Source organism: Papio anubis, chromosome 19, assembly GCF_008728515.1.
Source record: "Papio anubis isolate 15944 chromosome 19, Panubis1.0, whole genome shotgun sequence".
Lineage (NCBI taxonomy): Eukaryota > Metazoa > Chordata > Mammalia > Primates > Cercopithecidae > Papio > Papio anubis.
This window is the reverse complement of record NC_044994.1, coordinates 66,691,957-66,713,346: the sequence shown is the minus strand read 5'-3', so window position 1 is coordinate 66,713,346 and position 21,390 is coordinate 66,691,957. Positions and strand designations below refer to the sequence as shown.

Below are 21,390 nucleotides of genomic sequence, written 5' to 3'. Positions count from 1 at the left end.
GCAGATCGCAAGACTCCCTGTTTTAGCTCTTCCAAGAGGTCCCATTGCCCTTGTGGTAAAGCAAATATCCCCATGCCCCCCAGGACTTACATGGTGGATCCCACCTGCTTCTCCAACCAGACCTCCTCCCTTGTTGGGGTACCATGCAGGGCCCCTCCATCACTTTCCACCTGTTCCCAAATGCATTGCTGAATCTTCCTCCATGCCCCTGCCCATCCCTTGGCCTCAAGCCCCCATGGAGCAAAGGTGAGCTGGGGAGCATCCAAACTGATGAGCCCCCCCAACACATGGCACAGGTATCTGAAATGAAATTGTGCACAGGGAGCTGTGTTCTGTCTCTTCTAGGAGTTCACTTCCAACAAAACATCTAGTCCTACTGAAAATGTCCCAGATGGCAAGAAAGAGTGCATCTCCCTAACCAGAGTGTCACTTAGCACCTGGGGTCAATCCATCCCATGCCCAAAAGGACAGTCACTCCCAGGCTGTTCTACCTCCTGTCAGATCATCACTGAAATGCTACAGGGATGTTCAGGCTTCAAGAACTTTTCAGCTAGGATTCAGCTGGCACAAAATCTGAGCGACCACAGAGAACCTGTGTTCACAGAACAAGGCAGCAGAGTGAGAGTCAATGCTGGGTGAGGGCATGTGGATAAAGCAGTGCAGTTGGGGTGGCATCACAGGGAGACCACAGGCCTAACAGTCAGGAGGGCCAGCACCAAGTTCAGCCCTGCCAGATCCCAGTTGTGCTCCTTCGGGTACCTCTCTGAGCCTGAATTCCCTCAACGGTCATCAGGGACTGGAAGCCTCACAGTGGTTGAGGACCCAACCAAAGAGCTATAGAAAAATGTGTGGCTCCGAGCAGACAGAGAGCTCACCAGCTGTCAGGAAAGCAGTCAGACATGCCGTGAAATGCAGACCATGTCCCATCATGGGGTGGGGGTGGTCAATAGCAGCGTCTGGGAGGAAACTGGTGCTGAACACTGACGGGGAGGAAGGGTAAGTTTGGGGAAGGGCAGGCATTCGGGGCAGAAGTTTTAACCTCTGGAAGTTTCCTCTTTTTGAAGCAGGAGAATGTATCAAAACGTTCTAATAAGAGTCTGAATTTTGCTGGAGAATAATCGAGAGGAAATTGTAAAGTTTAAGAATAGTTATAAATATTCTGGAGAGTGAACTGGCTTAAGGACACACATACATATCAATCAAATACAACTGAAAACCCAGAAATAAATCCTCACATTTATGATCAACTGATTTTCATCAAGGGTGCAGAGATCATTCAATGGGGGAAAAATAGTCTTTTCAATAAATAATGCTGGGAGAATTGGATATCCACATGCAAATGTTAAAGTTTCACCCCCTTCCTCACACCACATATAAGAACTAACCCAAAATGATCAAAGACCTAAATGAAAGTACTAAAACCATAAAACTCTTAAAAACAAACAAACAAACAAACATAGCTGTAAATCTTCCTACCTTTGGATGAGGTGATGGTTTCTTAGATATGACACCAAAAGACAAGATGGATAAATTGGACTTCATAAAAAATAAAAACATTTGTCCATCAAAGAACATCATCAAGAAAATGAAAAGACAACACATAGAATGTGTGTGTGCATGGGGGGGATTACAAATCATATATCTGATAAAGGACTTATGTTGAGAATATAAATAACAATTACAGTTCAATAATAAAAGAAAGCCAAATTAAAAATGTGTAAAGGATTTGAATAAATGTTTCCTCAAAGACAATATACAAATGGCCAATAAACACATGGAAAGTTTAGGCTTAGCATGATTAGCCATCAGGAAAACACAAATCAAACCACATGAGACACCACTTCCTACCCACTAGGATGGCTAGAATTAAAAAGCCAGACACTAACAAGTTTTGACAAAGATGTAGAGAAATTGGAACATTCATGTACTGCTGATGGGAAGTCAAAAGCCTGCAGTCACTGTGGAAAACAGTCTGAAGTTCCTTAATCTATTAAACATAGAGTCACCATATGACCCAGCAATTCTACTCCTGAGTACATATCCAAGACAAGTGAAAACATATGTCCACGCAAAAACTGGTACATGATGTTTATAACGGCATTATTCATAGTAGCCAAAAGGCAGAAACAAGACATGTTCATTAATGAATGAATGGATAAATAAAATCTATATTTCACTGAAATATTATTTGGCTATACAAAATGATTTTCATCTTACATAAAAAGGAATGAAGTACTGGCACATGCTACAGTGCAGACAAACTTTGAATACATTGTGCTAAGTGAAATGAGCCAGACACAACGGCCACGTATTGTGATTCCATTTACGTAACAGTCTAGAGTAGGTAACTTCATAGAGACAGAAAGTAGTAGATTGGTGGTTACCCAGTGGGAAAATAGGAAGGGAATGCTAATGAATAGGGGTGCCTTTGGGGTGATGAAAATGTTATAAAATCGATTGTGCAATGGTTGTACAATTCTGAATATACTAAAAACCATTAAAATTGCACACTTTAAATGGGTCAATTGTAAGGTATAAGAATTATATCACAATACAGTCATTATACAAATAATCATAGCTATAGCCACTCATTTGACAATACAAATACATTATGGAGTATGAAAACTGTAGATAGAGGAAGCTATGCATTGGTTAAAGGCAAGGTCAAGGTGAGCAATGCCCATTCATGAGCTGATTAAGAACTGCGTCCAGTAGGTGGTGCTGATGAGCCGCTCATGATCTCCCTGGCTGCCCTGCACTCAGAAGGCTGAAGCCGGATCCAGCCCAGCTCTGAGGGACTTAGCCAGGAGCCAGGGTTGGCAGATAGTCTGTGGGAGAGACTCCTCTGGCCCTCCAGTAGCCAGAGAGGGAGCTCAGGTGCGAGGAAGGCTTCAGTAAAGGCTCTTGGAGACAACAGTGGCTACTTCTTTTTTTTTTTTTTTTTTTTTTTTGCAATCGATCCATCTACATTAACATTTGAGCTTTTATTTTTCCTTCAGACAAGTTCCATTAAAAAAAATTTGGTGTTCCTCTCCAGTGAAAAATAAAAAAGGAAAGTTGGAAGAAGGAAATAAGCTGCAGGAAAAAAATATGAAAACAGTGATTATTGTAAGGACAGAATAGTTCAGATTCAGCAGGAGCCCCCTCCTCCTCCTCTGGCCCTGGGAGAGCAACTTAGCCCTGGTCTCAAATAAAAGACTGACCTGATGCCCTGACCTGACGACTGGCCGTGACAGCAGGGATCTGACAAGGGGAAGTGCATGATTTCATCCTCCCTCCCTTTTCCACAGAGCAGGGCAGCCTGCTATCCAGGTTCATGGACATTGACTTTGGGCATGAATCCCCCCTTCACCATCTGAGTGGGATCGGAGACTCCATCCATTTTCCTCCTGTTCCTCCATGCCTCTGTGTTTTTGTTTTTGTGTGTGTGTGTGTGTGTGTGTGTTCAGTTGTGCTTGACTTTGAACTAGTTACCTGTATTAAGCTGTTCTTATTGTATTGCTATAAAGAAATGCCTGTGGCGGGTAATTTACTTAAAAAAAAAAATAGGGTTAATTGGCTCACAGTTCTGCAGGCTGTACAGGAAGCATGGTGCCAGGATCAGCTCACCTTGTGAGGAGGCCTCAAGGAATTTTTACTCATAGCAGAAGGTGAAGCAGGAACAGGCAGGTCATGCGGTCAGAGCAGGTGCAAGAGGGATCAGGGGAGGTGCCACACATTTTAAACAACTGGATCTTGCATAAACTCACTATTGCAAGGACAGCGCCCAAATACCTCCCACCAGGCTCCACCTCCAACATTGAGGATTACATTTCAACATGAGTTTTGGGCGGGTACACGTATCCAAACTGATCATTCTGCTGCTGGCCCCTCAAATCTCATGTCTTTCTCACATTGGAAAATACAATAATGGGCCGGGCATGGTGGCTCATGTCTGTAATCCCAGCACTTTGGGAGGCCGAGGCAGGCAGATCATGAGGTCAGGAGATCGAGACCATCCTGGCTAACACAGTGAAAACCCATCTCTACTAAAAATACAAAAAAAAAAAAAAAAAAAAAATTAGCCAGGCGTGGTGGTGGGTGCCTGTAGTCCCAGCTACTCCAGAGGCTGAGGGAGGAGAATGGTGTGAACCCGGGAGGCGGAGCTTGCAGTGAGCGGAGATCGTGCCACTGCACTCCAGCCTGAGCAACAGAGCAAGACTCCATCTCAAAAAAAAAAAAAAAAAAAAAAAAATTTTAAAAAAACAATAATGCCTTTCGAATAGTCCCCCAGTCTTCACTCCTTCCAGCATTAATTCCAAACTCCCAAGTCCAAAATCTCATCTGGAGATGAGTTCCTTTCACCTATGAGCCTGTAAAATCAAAACAAGTTATTTACTTCCAAGATACAATCAGGGTAGAGACGTTGGGTAAATGCTCCCACTCCAAAAGGGAGACATCAGTCCAAAGAAAGGGGCTCCAGTCCCCATGCAAGTCTAAACCCCAGCAGAGGCGTCATTAAATCTTAAAGCTCCAAAATAATCTCCTTTGGCTCCATGTCCCACATCCAGGGCACACTGCTGCAAGGGGTGGGCTCCCAAGGCCTTGGGAAGCTCCACTGCTATGGCTTTTCCAAGGTTAGGATGCAAGCTACCAGTGGATCTACCATTCTGGGGTCTGGAGTATGATGGCCCCCTTCTCACAGCTTCATTATGTAGTGCCCCATGGGGACTCTATGTGGGGACTCCAACCCCATATTTTCCTTTTGAACTGTCCTAGTAGAGGCTCTCTGTGAGGGCTCCACCCCTCCACCCCTAGGTTCTTTCTAGGCACTGAGGCTTTCTCATACATTCTCTGAAATCTAGGTGGAGGCTGGTAAGCCTCCCTCACTCTTGCACTCTGTGTGCCTGTAGGCTTAACACCATGTGGAAGCTGCCAAGGCTTACAGCTTGCGAGTTCTGAAGCAGTGGACTGAGCTGTATCTGGGGCCCTTTGAGACACAGCTGGAGCTAGAGCAGTGGGGATGTGGTGAGCAGCCTTCTGAGGCTGTACAGAGCAGTGCTGTCCCAGGTCTGGCCCATGGAACCATTTAGTCCTCTGAGGCCTCTGGGCCTGTGGTGAGAGGGGCTGCCTCGAAGGTCTCTGAAATGCCATCAAGACCATGTTCTTATTTTTTTTGGCTTTTAACACTAGGCTACCTTTTAGTTATGCAAGTCTCTCTAGCAAGCGGTTGCTCTGCAACTTGTTCAAATTCCTCTCCTGGTAATGATTTTTCTTTCTCTGCCACATGGCCAAGCTGAAAATTTCCCAAGCTTTATGCTCTGCTTTCCTTTTAATCTTTTTCCCATTTAGAGAAAAAAAAAAAAAAAAAAAGTGCAGCTCATTGCCAGCGCTCATTTAATTTTACATAAACTCACTTTTTGAGGTTGAAGCAAATCTGACTGATTTTCAATGTGAAAATAAAATATAAAAACTGTTCATGGAGTTCTTTCTAAACAGAACATCAGAATCAACTAAATCATCAGAATCATCTATTTCAGATTCATCAAATGAATCTTCGACCCACAATTGTTCAAGAACGTTAACATCACATGCAGGAATGCTACATTTTCTAGGATTTGACATTTTCAGCAGTTGAAAATTACTACATTTTGTAAATGGAAATACCACTAACAAAAACCAGAATGCCCTAAATAGAATGATGTCTGTTGTTTCCAAAGTCAATATACTAGAGTGATGTGAAATAATAATAAAAGCAAGATAGTTTATGGCAAAGTTATCTCAGGGTAAATGCTGCAGCCACAAGTGCCACTGGTGAATATTCATGGGGCAACCAAGAAACGGGTTAACTACAAATTCCAACTTTAAGTCATTTCTTCACTTCCACATCTGAACATAACTTGTTAGAAATAGCCAGGTCACATCTTGAACACTTTGCTACTTAGAAATTTCTTCTGCCAGATACCCTAAGTCATCACTCTTAAGTTCAAATTCCACAGACCCTTAGGGCATGAACACAATGCAGCCAAGCTCTTTGCTGAGGCATAACATGGGTGAGCTTTGCTCCAGTTCCCAATCAGTTTTTCTTTTCCATCTGAGACCACATCAGCCTGGACTTTACTGCACAAATCACTATCAGCATTTTGGTTACAACCATTAACCAGTCTATAAGAAGCTGCAAACTATTTCCCTCATCTTCCTGTTTTCTTCTGAGCTCTCCAAACTCTTCCAACCTCTAGCCATTACCCAGTTCCAAAGTTGCCTACACATTTTCAGGTATCTTTGTAGCAATTCCCCACTCCTCAGTACCACTTTTCTGTGTTAGACTGTTCTTGCAGTGCTATAAAGAAATACCTGAGGCTGAGTAGTTTATAAAGAAAAGAGGTGTAATTGGCTCATGTTCTGAAGGCTGTGTAAGTATGGTGCCGGCATCTGCTCAGCTTCTGGGGAGGCCTCAAGGAACTTTCACCCATGGTGTAAGGTGAAGCGGGAGCAGGATCCTCACATGGCAAGGACGTTAGCAAGAGTGGGAGGCACCACACACTTTTAAACAACCAGATCTTGCAAGAACGCACTCACTATTGTGAGGACAGCACCAAGCCAGGAGGGATCCACTCCCATGACCCAAACACCTCCCCTCAAGCCCCAACTCCAACACTGGTGATCACATCTCAACATGAGATTTGGCAGTGACACAGATCCAAACTCTCATCACTCAGTGAAAATCCAGGGATGTAGAAAGGTTATTCCTGGCTTTTGACCTTGCAAAAAGAAGAAAGAGGAGCTGCAGAACAGGAAGCTGCACTTGCGGGGGGCTGGGGTTAGGGATGCGCAGGGTGAGTCCTGGACTGAGAGAGTCTTTTCGAATGGCCGGGGTGGGCAGTTGTCCAGCTGAGGGTACTAAGCTCCCACTGGCTATGGGACCCTGAGGGGAACCCCATTTGCTGCAGAGGCTTGTGTTTATCCCAGCTGGTTGTCCTTAGGTTTTTAGATTTGGAACAAAAGTTCCAAGTGTCCCTGTGCTGAGCCTTCTTTCTAAATACTGTAACTCTTAGGGGAGGTTTACATCCTCTGCTGTGTTACCATCACAACCTGCCCTTCCCCAAAGTGAGAGATCCTGGGGCACTTCCTGAGTCTTCTTAGTGTCTTGACATATCGTTCTTCTCTTTCTCCTCCCACAGCTTGGCATTGGCTTCACCTCCACCTCTCTCCTAGCTCTCACTAACAACTGGAGAGTTGGATGCCCTGTGGGCTTAGCTGATCGAGGCCTTGACAGTGGCCCAAGATACTTTAACGTGGACACTTCTGTCTCCTGCCAGGAGAGGAGCAGGTACCCCTAAAGGAGGATGGAGTAGGGGTGCTGTGGGAAAACCCCACTTTTGCACTGGTTGTTTTTGTTTATTTGGGGTGTTGAACAGAAGAAAGAATAGAAAATGAAAGAAAGCACTCTTGCCTCCACCTCCCACAAAGCCTCAGGCCAAGGGTGGGTCCTTGGTGTCCACACAATGGCCAATCAGCCAGACCCTTGTTCAGGGGAAGAAACCTCAGTGCTTGTCAGTCATCCCGGATACCAAGAATTCTATTGACCTCCTAGTCGAGAGTCCTTGTGGGACTGTTTTATAGAAGTTGCTCTGTCCTGGGTCTGCTCTGATGAATTTGTTGTAACACAGAAAAGAATGTTTTAGTAGCCTAGTTTATCTCACCATCACAGGATTTTTAATAAACAACAAAAACAGGCTTTCCTGGATTCTGTTGGTTTCCTGTGGGCACAGAGCTGAGCCAACGTGGCTCCTGCAGATTGATTAACTCACTCTGGCAGCAAGACCCCGTGGAGGAATCAGCGAGGGCGTGGTTTCCTTCAGTCAGCAGCCCGGACAAACTCCAGGGAGCACAATTCCCCAGAAAATCCCAAGAACTGTGAGTCTCTCCATCATCCTCTAGTCTGGCCTAACCTGTGAGTTTGACCCCGGAGAAGAACATTGGTTGAGGCCAAGTTCAGTTTAGACTCATTCCCAGAATGTGAGGCCACACACCACGTGAAATGGCCGGAACTAACAAAGTTTACTCAGTTTGCTAGGATCCTCACAGAGCTGCTCCTTGAACGCTGAGCAGAGCTGCAAGAAGTCAGAGACCACCAAAGCCAGGGGATGGAGGAGGAACTGAGTGCCAGTCACGGGGTGGTTGTTTTCGTGGTTTGCAGGGAGAGCTGGCCTGAAGCTCAGGGGCTAGCACTTAGGAACTGGCTGACTCAGGACACAGGCTCTGAAGCAGGGACAGTGGGACCTACTATGTGCCCTCAGGGTGGGTGGCACGAGAGAATATCGCATGTGGCACCTACGAAGCGCCTTCGGGGGGTGGCACAAGACGATACCACATCTGGCACATCACAGCCCAAGGCACTGTACAATGTCTTCACTCCTGGGCAGCAGATGGCTAGTCCAGCAGCCAAGCCGCCCAGGTGGGCCCTCGGTGCTCCCACCTGTGTCTGGGGTCCTCATGGGTAGGCGGTGGGGAAAAGAAAGCTCACACTGTCAGGATGTGAGGCTGGTGTGATGCTAACCGGAACAATGTCCCTTCAGACACTTTTACTCCCCAAAGTCTGGACGGGGATCTGAGTCTCGTCAGACATCAGCCAGAGAGACAGCACAGCACCACTCTGCACCACTTCCAGAACCTTCCGTCATCTAGAAACATAACAGCGGCTTGTAGCACAATGACACAGCCCGCCAAACAATAATGACAAAAAAGAGTGAATGAAATAACCAGTGCTTTCAGTTATTTCTCCAACAGGCCAGAATCTCATGACAGTTAAATCGATACATTGAAGTATACTCTACCAGGGACAGTGGCGTCATCAGATAAGGCTGGGCTGTGAGTTCCTCAGAGGCAAGAGCGTGTTTCCAATGGGGGAGCAGGACGTGGCTCTCGGTTTTGAGGAGTGAAAGGTGTAAATCCTAAGGGATCCACGAGGCTGTGCCTGACACTGGAGCCAAAACCCAAGGCGAAAATCGCCTTTGGAGATCTCATAGCTGTGGCCACACCAGAGCCACTGGCTCTTCTTCCTTTAAATCTCATTTGAGTGATTTCTGTGTAAAAGTGTCGATAGGATATTTACAGAATACCTGCAGGGGAGACTGTACAATCTCAGGGGGCAGCACGTGAAATTGAGATGTGCCGGCTGCAGAATAGCGGAGAGGAGGAGAAGGGTCTGAGGGAACGGGGAGTTGAGGGACGCGGACTGGGGACAGAGGAGGGGTGGCGAGGAAGAGAGCAGAGATTTCTCACAGAGTCAGGAGAAGAGAGCCTGGCAGGGTTTTGGTGGGACCGTGGGCCAGGGTGGAGACACCAAAATGCAGACAGCACCAAAGAACACGTTTCTTTTCCAGAAACCTGCAATTATGTACACAGCCTTTAAAGTTATCTTACACATTCAACTCACAGCAAAATTACTTTGACTTCAAAGTGCAGGACTTGAGGCATCCCTGATGCCTGTGAACCAAGGTCCCTGGTTAAAGGCGGGAGTGGACTCCAGGGCTTGGCCACCTCTGGCAATGGCATCTCAGGCCACCTTTTGGCTTTGAACAAAAGATCAACAAATGTAAAGTCGAGAACAAGGGCCGGTTCGAGGAGAGGGTGGGGCTTTCCCATGGGTCTCCACTAGCTTCCTCAGGCTGCTGGAACAAAGCACCCCAAAGCGGGGGCCAAGCACCAGGGCTTTACTCTCCCGCAGTTCTAGAGGCCAGAAACCTAAATCACGTGTTGGCAGGCCCGGGCTCCCTCTGCAGGTTCCAGGGGAGGTCCTTCCTGCCCCTTCAGCTCCTGGTGTTGGCGGCAGACCCTGGCGCTCCTGGCTGTCGCGGTGTCCTTCCGGTCTCTGCCTCTGTGTGTGCACAGTCAGCCTCTTTCTGTGTCTCTCTGTGTACTGTCATCTTCGGAGGACACTGGGTTTTGGATTTAGGGCCCACTCTATTCCAGAATGACCTCTTTGTAACGAATTACATCTGTAAAGACCCTGTTTCCAAATAAGGCCACGTTCTGAGGTTCCAGGTGGACAGGCATTTTTGGAGGAGCGTTATTTAATCCAGTACACCCTGGTTATTATTTTCTTACCACTATATAATATCCTTTTGTTTTGTTTTGTTTTGTTTTGAGACAGAACCTTGCTCTGTCACCCAGGCTGGAGTGCAGTGACGCGATCTTGGCTCACTGCAACCTCCTTCTTCCGGGTTCAGGCGATTTTCTTGCCTCAGCCTCCCAAGTAGCTGGGATTACAGGCGTCTCCCACCACACTCGGCTAATTTTTTGTATTTTCAATAGAGATGGGGTTTCACCACGTTGGCCAGGCTGGTCTCGAACTCCTGGGTTCAAGTGATCTGCCTGCCTTGTCCTCCCAAAGTGATGGGATTACAGGCATGAGCCAGCACGCCCGGCCCCCATCGGCTCCTGATTCATAGGTGCCCGCTTACGTTTTGTATTTTCTCATTCGTTAATGTGAGTGTTAGTCTTTCATTTGTCTCTTGAAGAATTTAAACATACTTCATTTGTATCCGTTTTAAACATATTCTACTCTGTATGTCAGTCTTGGTAAACCCATTTTCTAACACATTGCAAGAGCTGTTTTTCTTAAGGCTTACACACTTCAGAACTTTGGCTTGCAGCCTCGACTTGAATGATAGTCATTTTATTCTCCTTCTCTGTTATGAGTTCTGCCTAAAATGCAATGGTTGCCTCCACCTGGTGCTTTAGGATGCCCATTCCAGGTCCAGGTCTTAAACTGGTGGCTTACAGTTCTCAAACAGTGTTCAGTGGCACACACCTGTAATCCCAGCATTTTTGGAAGCCAAGGTAGGAGGACCACTTGAGCCCAGGAGTTCAAGACCAGCCTGGGCAACACAGAAACTGTCTCTACATAAATTAAGTTCGATTTTAAAACTTAGCCAGGCAAGGTGGTGCACACCTGTAGTCCCAGTAACTCAGGAGGCTTGAGGCGGGAGGATCACAGAGTGAGACCTTGTTTCAAAAAAAAAAAAAAATTCCTGAAGTATATGTAATTGCTTTGCTTGAAGTGGATGGGGAGTTTTAAGGGTGAACTCATACTGTGTGTTGATCGGGACTGCCTGACAATGATTTCACTTCCTGGGAGGCAGTGTCCCCACAGCCTGGCTCAGTGCCAGGCTCAGCGCTGGGAACGCAACCCGGTGCAAACTTTTCCAAACTGGAGGAGAGCAAGATTCGGGTGAAGATAAAAAGGGTCCACTTCAAAGCTCACAAGCTTTGTTCAGTTTGTATCCTAGATAACCTTAAAAGGCATAAATGTTTGTATCCTGGATAACCTCAGCCTCCAGGAATTAGCAAAGAAGAACTAATAACTTAGGCCTTGACAGCAGGAGCTCAACAAGCAAACCTCACCCTGTCAGCAGGGACAGGGCCTCTGGGATGGCTCCAGGGCAGTGCTCCCGCCCACACCTCTGGCCTGCAGTACAAGGTGCAACGTTGGGTAACAAGACTTCCCCAGGCAAACCGTGAAGCTGAAACATGCAAAGGCGTTTCGCCCTGACCACCATGCACTCTGGGATCCCAGGGCACTGGAGCTGTCCTAGAAGGCGCAGGGGACCCCTCCTCGTCTGCAGTCTTTGGGGAGTTCCATCTGTGCGTGCCTTGTCTTAGCACTGTTTCTCTCCCTTTCACAATGCGCCCCGTTTCTTCTGGGGTCGGGAGGGGACAGCGCCCCGACTTTATGTGCTGTGGTGCCGGAAGCTGAGCCACGTGTACCATGAAAGGTACCTTTGTCCCAAACACAGTGCTTCTGAAGAAGTAGTGGATTGTAACTGCTGGAAAGAGCAACTGAGACTTGGAACACTGGGGCATTGTGGGGCCTGCGGAGAGGTGCTCTGGGGACAGAAAGCCCCTACCTCCTCATTAGGGCGGGGACGATGGGGCTGGGGAGGACCTCAGGGCTCAGGTCCCCTGCCCCAGCCTTGCTGCTGCCTGCCCTGTGACAGTGAGACCAACCGTGCAACAGCCCGCCCAGGCTCCCTCCCATAAACTAACTGCGGGTGCGTATTTCCTCCCGGGCAGGAGCTCTGCGCTGGGACCAGGAGGATGGTGGCTGGGCCCACCCACCCCTTCTCCTTCTGTGACTCCTCCAGGAGCTGGCTCTCAGCTCCAGCCAACAAATGCCACCCACCCTCCAGATGCCATCAGCTCCTGAACCTGCCAGGGTCCCAAGCCAGCAGAGTGGCAGTCACCAGGGCAGCGTCTCTCTCTGGTGAGCCACAGATGACAACCTGCTGAGAAACTAGGACAGCTGCCCTAGACAGTGCATGCTCAGGGGAGGATCCCATCGCTGCGCCTTTCCTGGCAGCTCCTGTGGCAGCTAAACAGTGCCTCTGCACGCCTCCCGTCTCCTTCCCCAGGTGCCTCGGCAGAGCCCATGACTGGGGCTGTGCTCACTGTGAGCCTCCAGCGGGTGATGGCTCCCGACCGCAGCCCCATTCCCCGTTCCACTTTCAGACACAAGTTTCCATTGTGAACCACAGAAAAGTGTATTCCAGTACCCAACAACTCACAGGGCTGTCCCAGAACGCTGCTAGTGGGTGTCTGGAACTAGCATTTAACTGTCTATAGCAGTCTGTGCTAAACCACCCATGATACAAGAAAATCGGCATCACTTCATTAGAAGCCAGATCTGAAATGTGATGTTTGCAATGTTCCTCAGATTCTAGTGCTGGAGTGAGTTAGGGATTCCACACATCATGTGATTTGTTGATTAATAGAAGTCGTGTCCATTTGCAGTAAGGTCACATTTACATTTTTATTGCGTCTTCACACGCATGGAGCCGAGCACTTCGTGGCCACGACGTCATCAATCACTCTGAAAATCCAGTGAGGCAGAGCCACTGTGGTTCCATTTCACAGACGAGTGACCTGAAGCACTACAGGGATCAAGAGACTGCCTGGGATCACACAGCCAGGATGAGTAGGTTACACCCCCACGTGTCTCAACACAGCTCTCCTTTCTCGACTTGCCCTCCAATCCTCACCGAGGTTCCCCAAGAGAGCTGCTGCTATTCCCTCTTATGTCATGTACAGGGGGCCAGGCTGAGGCAGGGTGCCCATCCAGGCACTCAAGGTCAGATTAGACAGGACAGAGGCCAGGCGCAGTGGTTCATGCGTGTAATCCCAACACTTTGGGAGGATGAAGCGGGTGGATCACCTGAGGTCAGGAGTTCGAGACCAGCCCGGCCAACATGGTGAAACCCCTGCCTCTACTAAAATATACAAAAATTAGTCAGATGCAGTGGTGGGCGCCTGTAATCCCAGCTAAAAGGAGGCAGAGGTTGCAGCGAGCTGAGATTGCACCATTGCACTCTAGCCTGGGCAAGAGAGCGAGATTCTGTCTCAAAAAGCAAGCAAACAAACAAACAAGCAAACAAAACAGATTTATACCAAACAAATGTAAAGTGTAGATCCTATTTAGATTCTGATTCGAAAGACCAATGGTAAAAATATTTTTAGGGGACAACATGGTAAAGTTGACCACAGGTTGTAGGTTGTATATTTGTTGATCTAAAGGAATTATTGCTAGTTTATAGTGTGTTAACAGTATTGTTGATATACACACGTGCTCGCCTTCAAGATATGTGCTGAACAACCTGCAGAAGCAATAATGCAATGTCTGGAATTTGCTGTAGGATTATCCGGATGCTGAGAGTGAGGGTCCTGGGAGGGGCCCTCCTGAAACAAGATGGGCCACGTGTTGGTAATTGTTGGAACTGGCCGATAGACACACAGGGACTCACTATCCTCATCTGTCTATGTTTGTGCTTGTTTGAAACTTCCCATTAAAACGAGAGAGCAGGGTTGGGGCAGGCTGAGCCTTGGCAAGCAGGCAGTGCCCTGGGCCAACGTGAGTTCATGGCCACCGCGCCTGTGGTCACGCCACTGATCCCAGGAACCTCTTGCTGCTCAGGAGCAGCTGGTTGTGCTTGGGGGTCCATCTGCACCAACAACGCTAACAAGGCGTTTGGTCAGAGGAATCCTGCAGGTGGGGAAACTCCCTGGCTGTGGATGAGCAGCTGGCCAAGGAAGGATCGAATGCCTCAAGGCAGGATGGCTCCCTCCGGCATCTGCTGGCACTGGGAATGAGAGGTAAGGAAGCCTCTGGGAGCTGGAAAAGAGCTCACCTGGCAGTCCTGCATCCTCAGACCCTTTATGAGACAGTGCGCAGGAGAAGTGGGTGGCGGAAAATTAGCACACGCCTACTTAGAAATCCAGGCTCTGGGAAAAGCCTGCATCCTTCCGTCATGAGTTGGGAGTCTATTAACGTAAAGAACTAAAAGCTGGTGGGAACAAACAGGTGTAGATCGCCTTAGTCCAATCCCTGCTGGAGAGGGAAGGCTTTTTCCTTTTTTTCTGAAGGGGGAGAAAGCTTGTTGTAGGAAGACAGTGTTTGCAGCGAATGTCCAGGTATTTTCTGGCCATAATCTCTCCCTGTTTAGCTTTAACAGGTTGCTTGAGAGAGAATGCCAGTTCCTATCTTGTGCAAATCAACAGCAGAACTGATTAATTAGAAATCAGCTGAACGCTAGATTAAATAAGAGCTGGGCTTAGGTTCAGAACCTTGGAGCAAGAGATACGCCCTGGAAAAGCCAAGAAAAATCTAGGGAGACTCTTTATACTTGAAGTCGAAAATGTTCTCAAAGGCGATAGGTGGAGCGCCTCTGTCAGAATCCCTTGACTGGGGTGAGGTGGAGGGTCACTGTTAAAATGGTAGATCTTTTGGCCAAGAAGTGAGAGAAAAAATGTTCAGTATCATTAGGCATTGGGAAATGCAGATCAAACCACAACCAGACACCACTTCCCACCCAGGAGGATGCCGGCAATCACAAAGTCAGATAACAAGTGTTTTGAGGATGTGGAGAAATTGGAGCCCTCGTACACTGCTCGTGAGGATACAAAAGGGTGCAGCCAGGGTGGAAAGCAGTCCGGCAGTTCCTCAGAGAGTGATCTATGGAGCTACCGTATCCACCAGCAATTCCACTCCCAGGTACACACCCCGGAGAAATGAAAATACATATCCACACAAAAACTGGGACACAAATGTTTAGAGCAGCATTATTCATAACAGCCAAATGATGGGAACAACCCAAATCTCCACTCACAAACAAATGGATAAATACAAAATGTGGCATATTCACACAGTGGAATATTATTTGGCCACAAAAAGGGATGCAGTCCTGATACATGCTATGACACGAATGGACCTTGAAAACATTACATTAAGTGAAAGAAGCCGGTCACAAAAGGCCACATATTGTATGATACCATTCATATGAAAGTCCAGAATAGGGAAATCTATAGAGACAGAAAACAGGTTCGTAGTTGTTTAGGGATAAGGGGAGGGAGGGGGAATGGGAGGGTCAGATGAGGACAGTGTTGTGAAATGGACTGTGGTGATGGTTGCACACATTAGTGAATATACTAAACGCCATTGGATGATGCTCTTTAAAGTGCTGATTCCTGGGCCTCTGCCCTAAAACTGCTCACAATAAAGTTTGAGAGAAAAAAAACAAAAAAACCAAAAAAAACCCTGAGTTTGGGATTTAGTGAAAAAGGCAGTAAATAGTACGTGGATGGGTAACTTCTCACCTTCGTCTAAATTGTACTTTGCCTTTTGTAATCAACAGTTAGAAGTTCTACTCTATGGTTTTAACAAGAATGCTGCTTTTTGTGGAAAGAAACAAGGAGTGTGGACAAAGTGTAGTGATGTATGACCTCGTTCATTCCCCCCAGAGAAGCTTCCTGGTCCCAGAGTCCACATCCCTGGTACCACTGTTTGCCCAGAGTGACTGGGCCCAGGCACTAGAGCACACAGGAGGCACATCACACATGCTGATTGCACGTGCCCCATCCGAAGGGCGAGTGCTCACAGCATAGAGCCCCCTCTGCATCTTGTGGTCCAGCTCCCCAAACCTCATCCAGTCCTCCTGGCCACAACCAGGGATCCACCCTGGCTGTTGGTGGGCATTTGATCTGTGCCACAGTAAAAGAAAGCGTTTGCCCAATCTTGGGCTCAAGATCCCAAGAACAGAATTGATGACTTTCTTTTCTCTCTCAGTATTAGAAAAAGGTGATGGTAATAAGTCAGCAATAGCGACAAAAACAAGCAATGGGAAAGGACTCCCTATTCAATAAATAATGCTCGGTTAACTGGCTAGCCATATGCAGAAGATTGAAACTGGACTCCCTCCTTACATCATATACAAAAATCAACTCAAGATGGATTAAGGACTTAAAGGTAAAACCCCAGACCTAAAAACCCTGGAAGGTAACCTAGGCAGTACCATCCTGGACATAGGAACAGGCAAAGATTTCATGACAAAGACACCAAAAGCAATTGCAACAAAAACAAAAATTGACAAATAGAATCTAATTAAATTTAAGAGCTTCTGCACAGTAAAATAAACTATCAACAGAGTAAATGGACAACCTACAGAATGGGAGAAAATATTTGCAAACTATGCATCTGACAATGGTCTAATATCCAGCATCGAGGAACTTCAACAAATTTACAAGAAAAAACAAACAAGCCCGTTAAAAAGTGGGCAAAGGACATGAAGAGACACTTTTCAAAAGAAGACATACATGTGGCCAACAAGCATACGAAAAAAAGCTCAATATCACTGATCATTAGAGAAATGCAAACCAAAACCACAATGAGATACCATCTCACATCAGTCAAATAAGTGTATTAAAAAGCCAAAAAATAACAGATGCTGGCAAGGTTGCCGAGAAAAGGGAACACTTACACATTGTTGGTAGGAGTATAAAATAGTTCAATTATTGTGGAAAGCAGTGTGGCAATTCCCAAGCAGCTAAAAACAAAATAACCATTTGACCCGGTAATCCCATTACTAGGTTATATACTCAGAGGAATATAAATCATTCTACTATAAAGACACACGCATGAGAATGTTAACTGCAGCACTATTCACAATAGCAAAGACGTGGAATCAACCTAAATGTCCATCAATGACAGACTGTGTAAAGAAAATGTAGTACATCTACACCATGGGGAATACTATGCAGCCATAAAAAAGAATGAGATCATGTCCTTTGCAGGAACATGGATAGAGCTGGAGGCCATCATCCTTAGCACACTAACATAGGAACAGAAAACCAGATACCGCATGTTCTCATTTGTAAGTGGGAGCTAAATGATGAGAACACATGGACGCATAGAGGAGAACAACACACGGAGGCCTATTGGAGGGTGGAGGAAGGGAGGAGGGAGAGGATCAGCAAAAATAACTAATGAGTACTAGGCTTAATACCTGGGTGATGAAATAATCTGTACAACAAATTTCCATGACACAAATTTACCTTTGTAACAAACCTGCACATGTGCCCCTAAACCTAAAACAAAAGTTAAAAAAAAGTAGAAGAATAGCAAAGGGGAAAATATATATTACAATCTCTTCCTCTCTTTCATATCAAAAGGTATGATATTGAGTCCAAAAGAAATTATTTCCTTTCTTTTTTGAGACGGTGTCTTACTCTGCCTCCCAGGCTGGAATGCAGTGGTGTGATCATGGCTCACTGCAGCCTCGACCTCCCAGGTTCAAGCCATCCTCCTGCCTTGGTCTCCTGAGTAGCTGAGACCACAGGCATGCTCCACCCTGCCTGGCTACTTTTAAAGTTGTAGAGTCAGGGTCTCACTATGCTGCCCAGGCCAGTCTTGAACTCCTGGGCTCAGGCGACCCTCCCGCTTTGGCCTCCTGAAGTGTTGGGATTGCAGGCATAAGCCCCCATGCCCAGCCAGGGAAATTATTTTCTTTCATATTGCTTTTAACGTTCATGTTTTGAATAGATACTATCATGACACAGTTTAAAACTTTTTAAAAGACAGACAGTATTCAGTGAAATGTCCTCTTCTAACCCTCACCCCAGTGCCCTGGCCAGTCATGGGTTCTTAAAAAAAAAAAAAAAAAAAAAAAGTCAGCAATGGAAAGCATGGCCAGGCCACAGGGTGAGGTTCTCTCTCTCAGAGCAGCGATTTTGCAGCGTGGTCTGGGAGTCTCGCGGTCTTGCAGGTGGGCAAAGACTACTTCTAGAATCCGGTTGTGGTCAGGTCGCCGCCTGCCTTCTCACTGCGTCTCTAGCCTTGCATTTGCATGTATTTGTTTCAGTATGTCTTTTGAGGGTCTTTTGAGAGTCTTCTACGTATCAACCTTCCACAAAATTCTGAAAATTTCTGTGTGTGTGTATGTGTGTGTTTGCAATGGAAATAAAAGGGTCCATGAATTTTATCTTTCCAAGTAGTCTGGGACACAACCCCACAAAACCTCACAGCCAAAGACGCCTGCCTGCTTGTTTTCCTAGAGAGAGGCCTTCCTGCCACACCCACACTCAGGTCTGCACCTGAGCCACGGAAACCTCCCCGAGGAAGGCCTGGGGCGATTTAGCCCGGCGATTTAGCTCTCCTACGCTAGCCCTTAAGCCGGGAAACTGGGACCAGGGCAACACAGCACACTGTTACCATTATTTAGGCAAATTCTTCCAGGAGCAAACTCATTTTTTTTTAAGAGAAAAAGTACAGAAAAAAATTGATTCAAGAAGACCGAGTTCATGAACAATTTGAATGTGAACTACTTGACAATAATGCCATTTAATTATTGTTAAGAACACACAACCATCCAAAAGCATTACTGATAAAATATAATTCCAAACACCACGTTCCTCGGCCAAGACAGCACCTGAGAACACCATGAGGAGCAGCATCTGGGGCCACGCTGGGTGCCCGACCTACCCACCTGGGCTTAACACATGTGCTCCTGGGACAAATGGAAGTGTGGCGCCCAGTGCACAGACTCTGAGGGTGGAGGTCCTACTCACCATTCTCCCGAGTTTGGGATCCATTCGGCTGGAGTTCTGAAGCCTCTAGCAACTTTCCCGACCTCCAAAAGATGTGGCAGAGTTAGTCCCGTCAAAGCCCCGAGAGGGTGACATTAAATATCTCTCTGGGCCCTGACCCACGTTGTCCCGTGGAAGGAAGACGAGGCTGGTATAGTGGAGCTATTCACATCTGGAGAACAAAGCGGCTTCGGAGGTATTCATTCAGCTCAACTGCAGAGGAAGAGACAATGCATCTCATATGCACAGATACAGGATGAGGCAGTGGCCCCAAAGTCATGTGATGTCACTGGAAGCCAGCAGCCTGGCTCGGCCTGCGACTCCCCGGGTTCTTCTTTGCGGGTATGAGTGTATCATCTCTGAGACGGAGTGGGCCCTGGCCAGCAGGCAGAGCCGAGCCAGCGGCACAGCCCCCTCAGGTGACAGCCCCCTCACGTGACGGGCCCCCACACGCTGTGGCTGTGGGCCCTCGTGATGGAATGTTATGGCTGAGGATTAGCTTCCTAGGGCTGTGTAGGGGCCGAGGGGAGCGTTTACCCCGCTCTCTGAAGGTTCGCTGAAAAATCTTGCAAAAGGCAGTTGAATTGGAGAAAAGGCATACAGATTGATTTGATCCTAGTTTTACGTGACATGGGAGCCTTCAGAATGAAGGACCAATACCCAATGGGGCTGGGAAGCTGAGACACCTTCCTGAGGTTCCACAAGGAGTGGCGGCTTGGATGCTGGCGAAACAGGTGACGGGAGGAGCAAAGAGGACTTCAGCTGAGGACAATCAATGCTCACTAGGGAAGATTAGGTGGGCTTGATGAGTACACCACAGTCTTCGGCCAAGTCCGCTGGGCCTCAGAGCAGACTGGTCTTGACAAGTCTGTCCGGCGTGTTCGGTGTCAGCCTTCCTTCCTGAGATACGGGTTCAGTTAACGGGAACTCAGGGAAGGGGCCACCTTTCTTCTTTGGTGGGTCAGACTTGAAGGAGATAAGGACACTTCAGGATCTCCGGGAGAGATGGTGGGGGTGGGGGAGCGAGAGGCCTTGAAACTCCTTTTCAGTTCAATTGGCACAAAGCACCATATTTTGGGGTATTGGCTTCTGAGCCCCACTCTCTGCTCTAAAAAGCACCTACACTGGTGGCTTAAGCGACAGAAATTGGTCTCAGTTCTGGAGACTGGAAGTCAGAGATGAAAGTGTGGGCAGGGCAGGTTTCTCCTGAGGCTGGGTGGGAAGGGCATGTTCCAGGCCTCAACCTGCGTGGCTGCTGGCCGTCCTTGGCACCCCTTGTCTTGTAGAAGCATCACCCGATCTCTGCCCTCATCTTCATGTGACTTTCTCCGTGTGTGTGTGTGTGTCCAGATTTTCCCTTCCCATAAGGACACAGTTATCAGGGGTCCACCCTATGCCCATGTGACCTTACCTAAAGGTAAGTAATTCGATCTGCAATGACCCTATCGCCATAGAAGGTCACATTCTGAGGTCCTGGGGGTTACGACATCAACATATAAATTTTGGTGGGAAGGTCAGGGGACAGGAGAGAAAAGGAGGCACCAGGGCACAGGCCAGAGCCCTGGGTTGAGGGGTCCCGGGACTTTTCTGGGGGATTGGGATTCTTTTGCATCATTTCTCTCTTAATAACTCTTGCAGGGATTGGCACACTGGAGAGTTACTCTGTAACTTTTTGCTGAATGAAAGGACAAATATCAAATAATTTTTGCCAACAAAGAAGCCTCTGGAAAGGCAGAGCTGGAACTCATTACCTCAGCGAGCTGAGGCTAGTGTGGCTCTCAGGGCTGGGCCCCTCTCCCTTGCAGAGGCGCAGCATCTCCACCAGCTGCACCTCCTCCCCATCCTCGCACCTTTTCCCCAACACTTGCTGGGCCGGGCTCCTTGAGCTCCAGGCCCAGCACAGCGGCTCCCGGGAAGTGGGCCTGGCCCTTCTCCCGAAGGCCAAGTTGCTGGGATCATACTCAGAATTCCAAGGGCTGGAAAGGAAGGAGAGGATGAGGCGGGGCCCAGGTGTGGACTGTGACCCTAGGAGGGTGGGGGCCCTGCTGCCTGCAGCCATCAGTGCAAAACCTTGTCCCTGCCCGGTCAAGGTCACCTTTGGCAAGAGCATAGCCCGGGGCAAGTCCAGGGTTTCAAAAGTCCACGTAATTCAGATCAGAGAATTCCACTTTCCCAGCCTCTGTCAAATGCACTTTACTCTTTCCTTGCAGAAAATATGTGAGATATGAGTGTTCCTCACAATAAGTTTTTTTCTAGAAAACAGGAAAGAGGAAAACAGAGCTGGTTCAAATATTTTGTTAGAATCCTAGCACTTTGGGAGGCTGAGGCAGGAGGATTCCTTGCCAGGAGTTGGAGACAAACCTAGGCAACAGAGTGAGTCCCCTTCTTTATAAAAATTAAAAATGAATAAATAAAAATTTTAAAAATGTTTGCTAGCTGATTACAATAGAAGACATTTGATTCTATTACTAATATAGTTTGGAAGGAGGGAAGGAA

At 47.4% G+C, this 21,390-nt stretch overlaps 1 protein-coding gene across 1 annotated transcript in view; it reads right to left on the bottom strand.

The window, feature by feature from the left end:
- Nucleotides 1–19,128, bottom strand: part of CNDP1 (carnosine dipeptidase 1) — a 46,959-nt gene extending 27,831 nt beyond the window's left edge. The window contains exon 1 of the mRNA XM_003914488.5: nt 18,877–19,128. Within this exon, the coding sequence (XP_003914537.1) occupies nt 18,877–18,900 (24 nt within the window). The 5' untranslated portion in view covers nt 18,901–19,128. The remainder of the gene's footprint in view (nt 1–18,876) is intronic.
- Nucleotides 19,129–21,390: the final 2,262 nt, after the last annotated feature.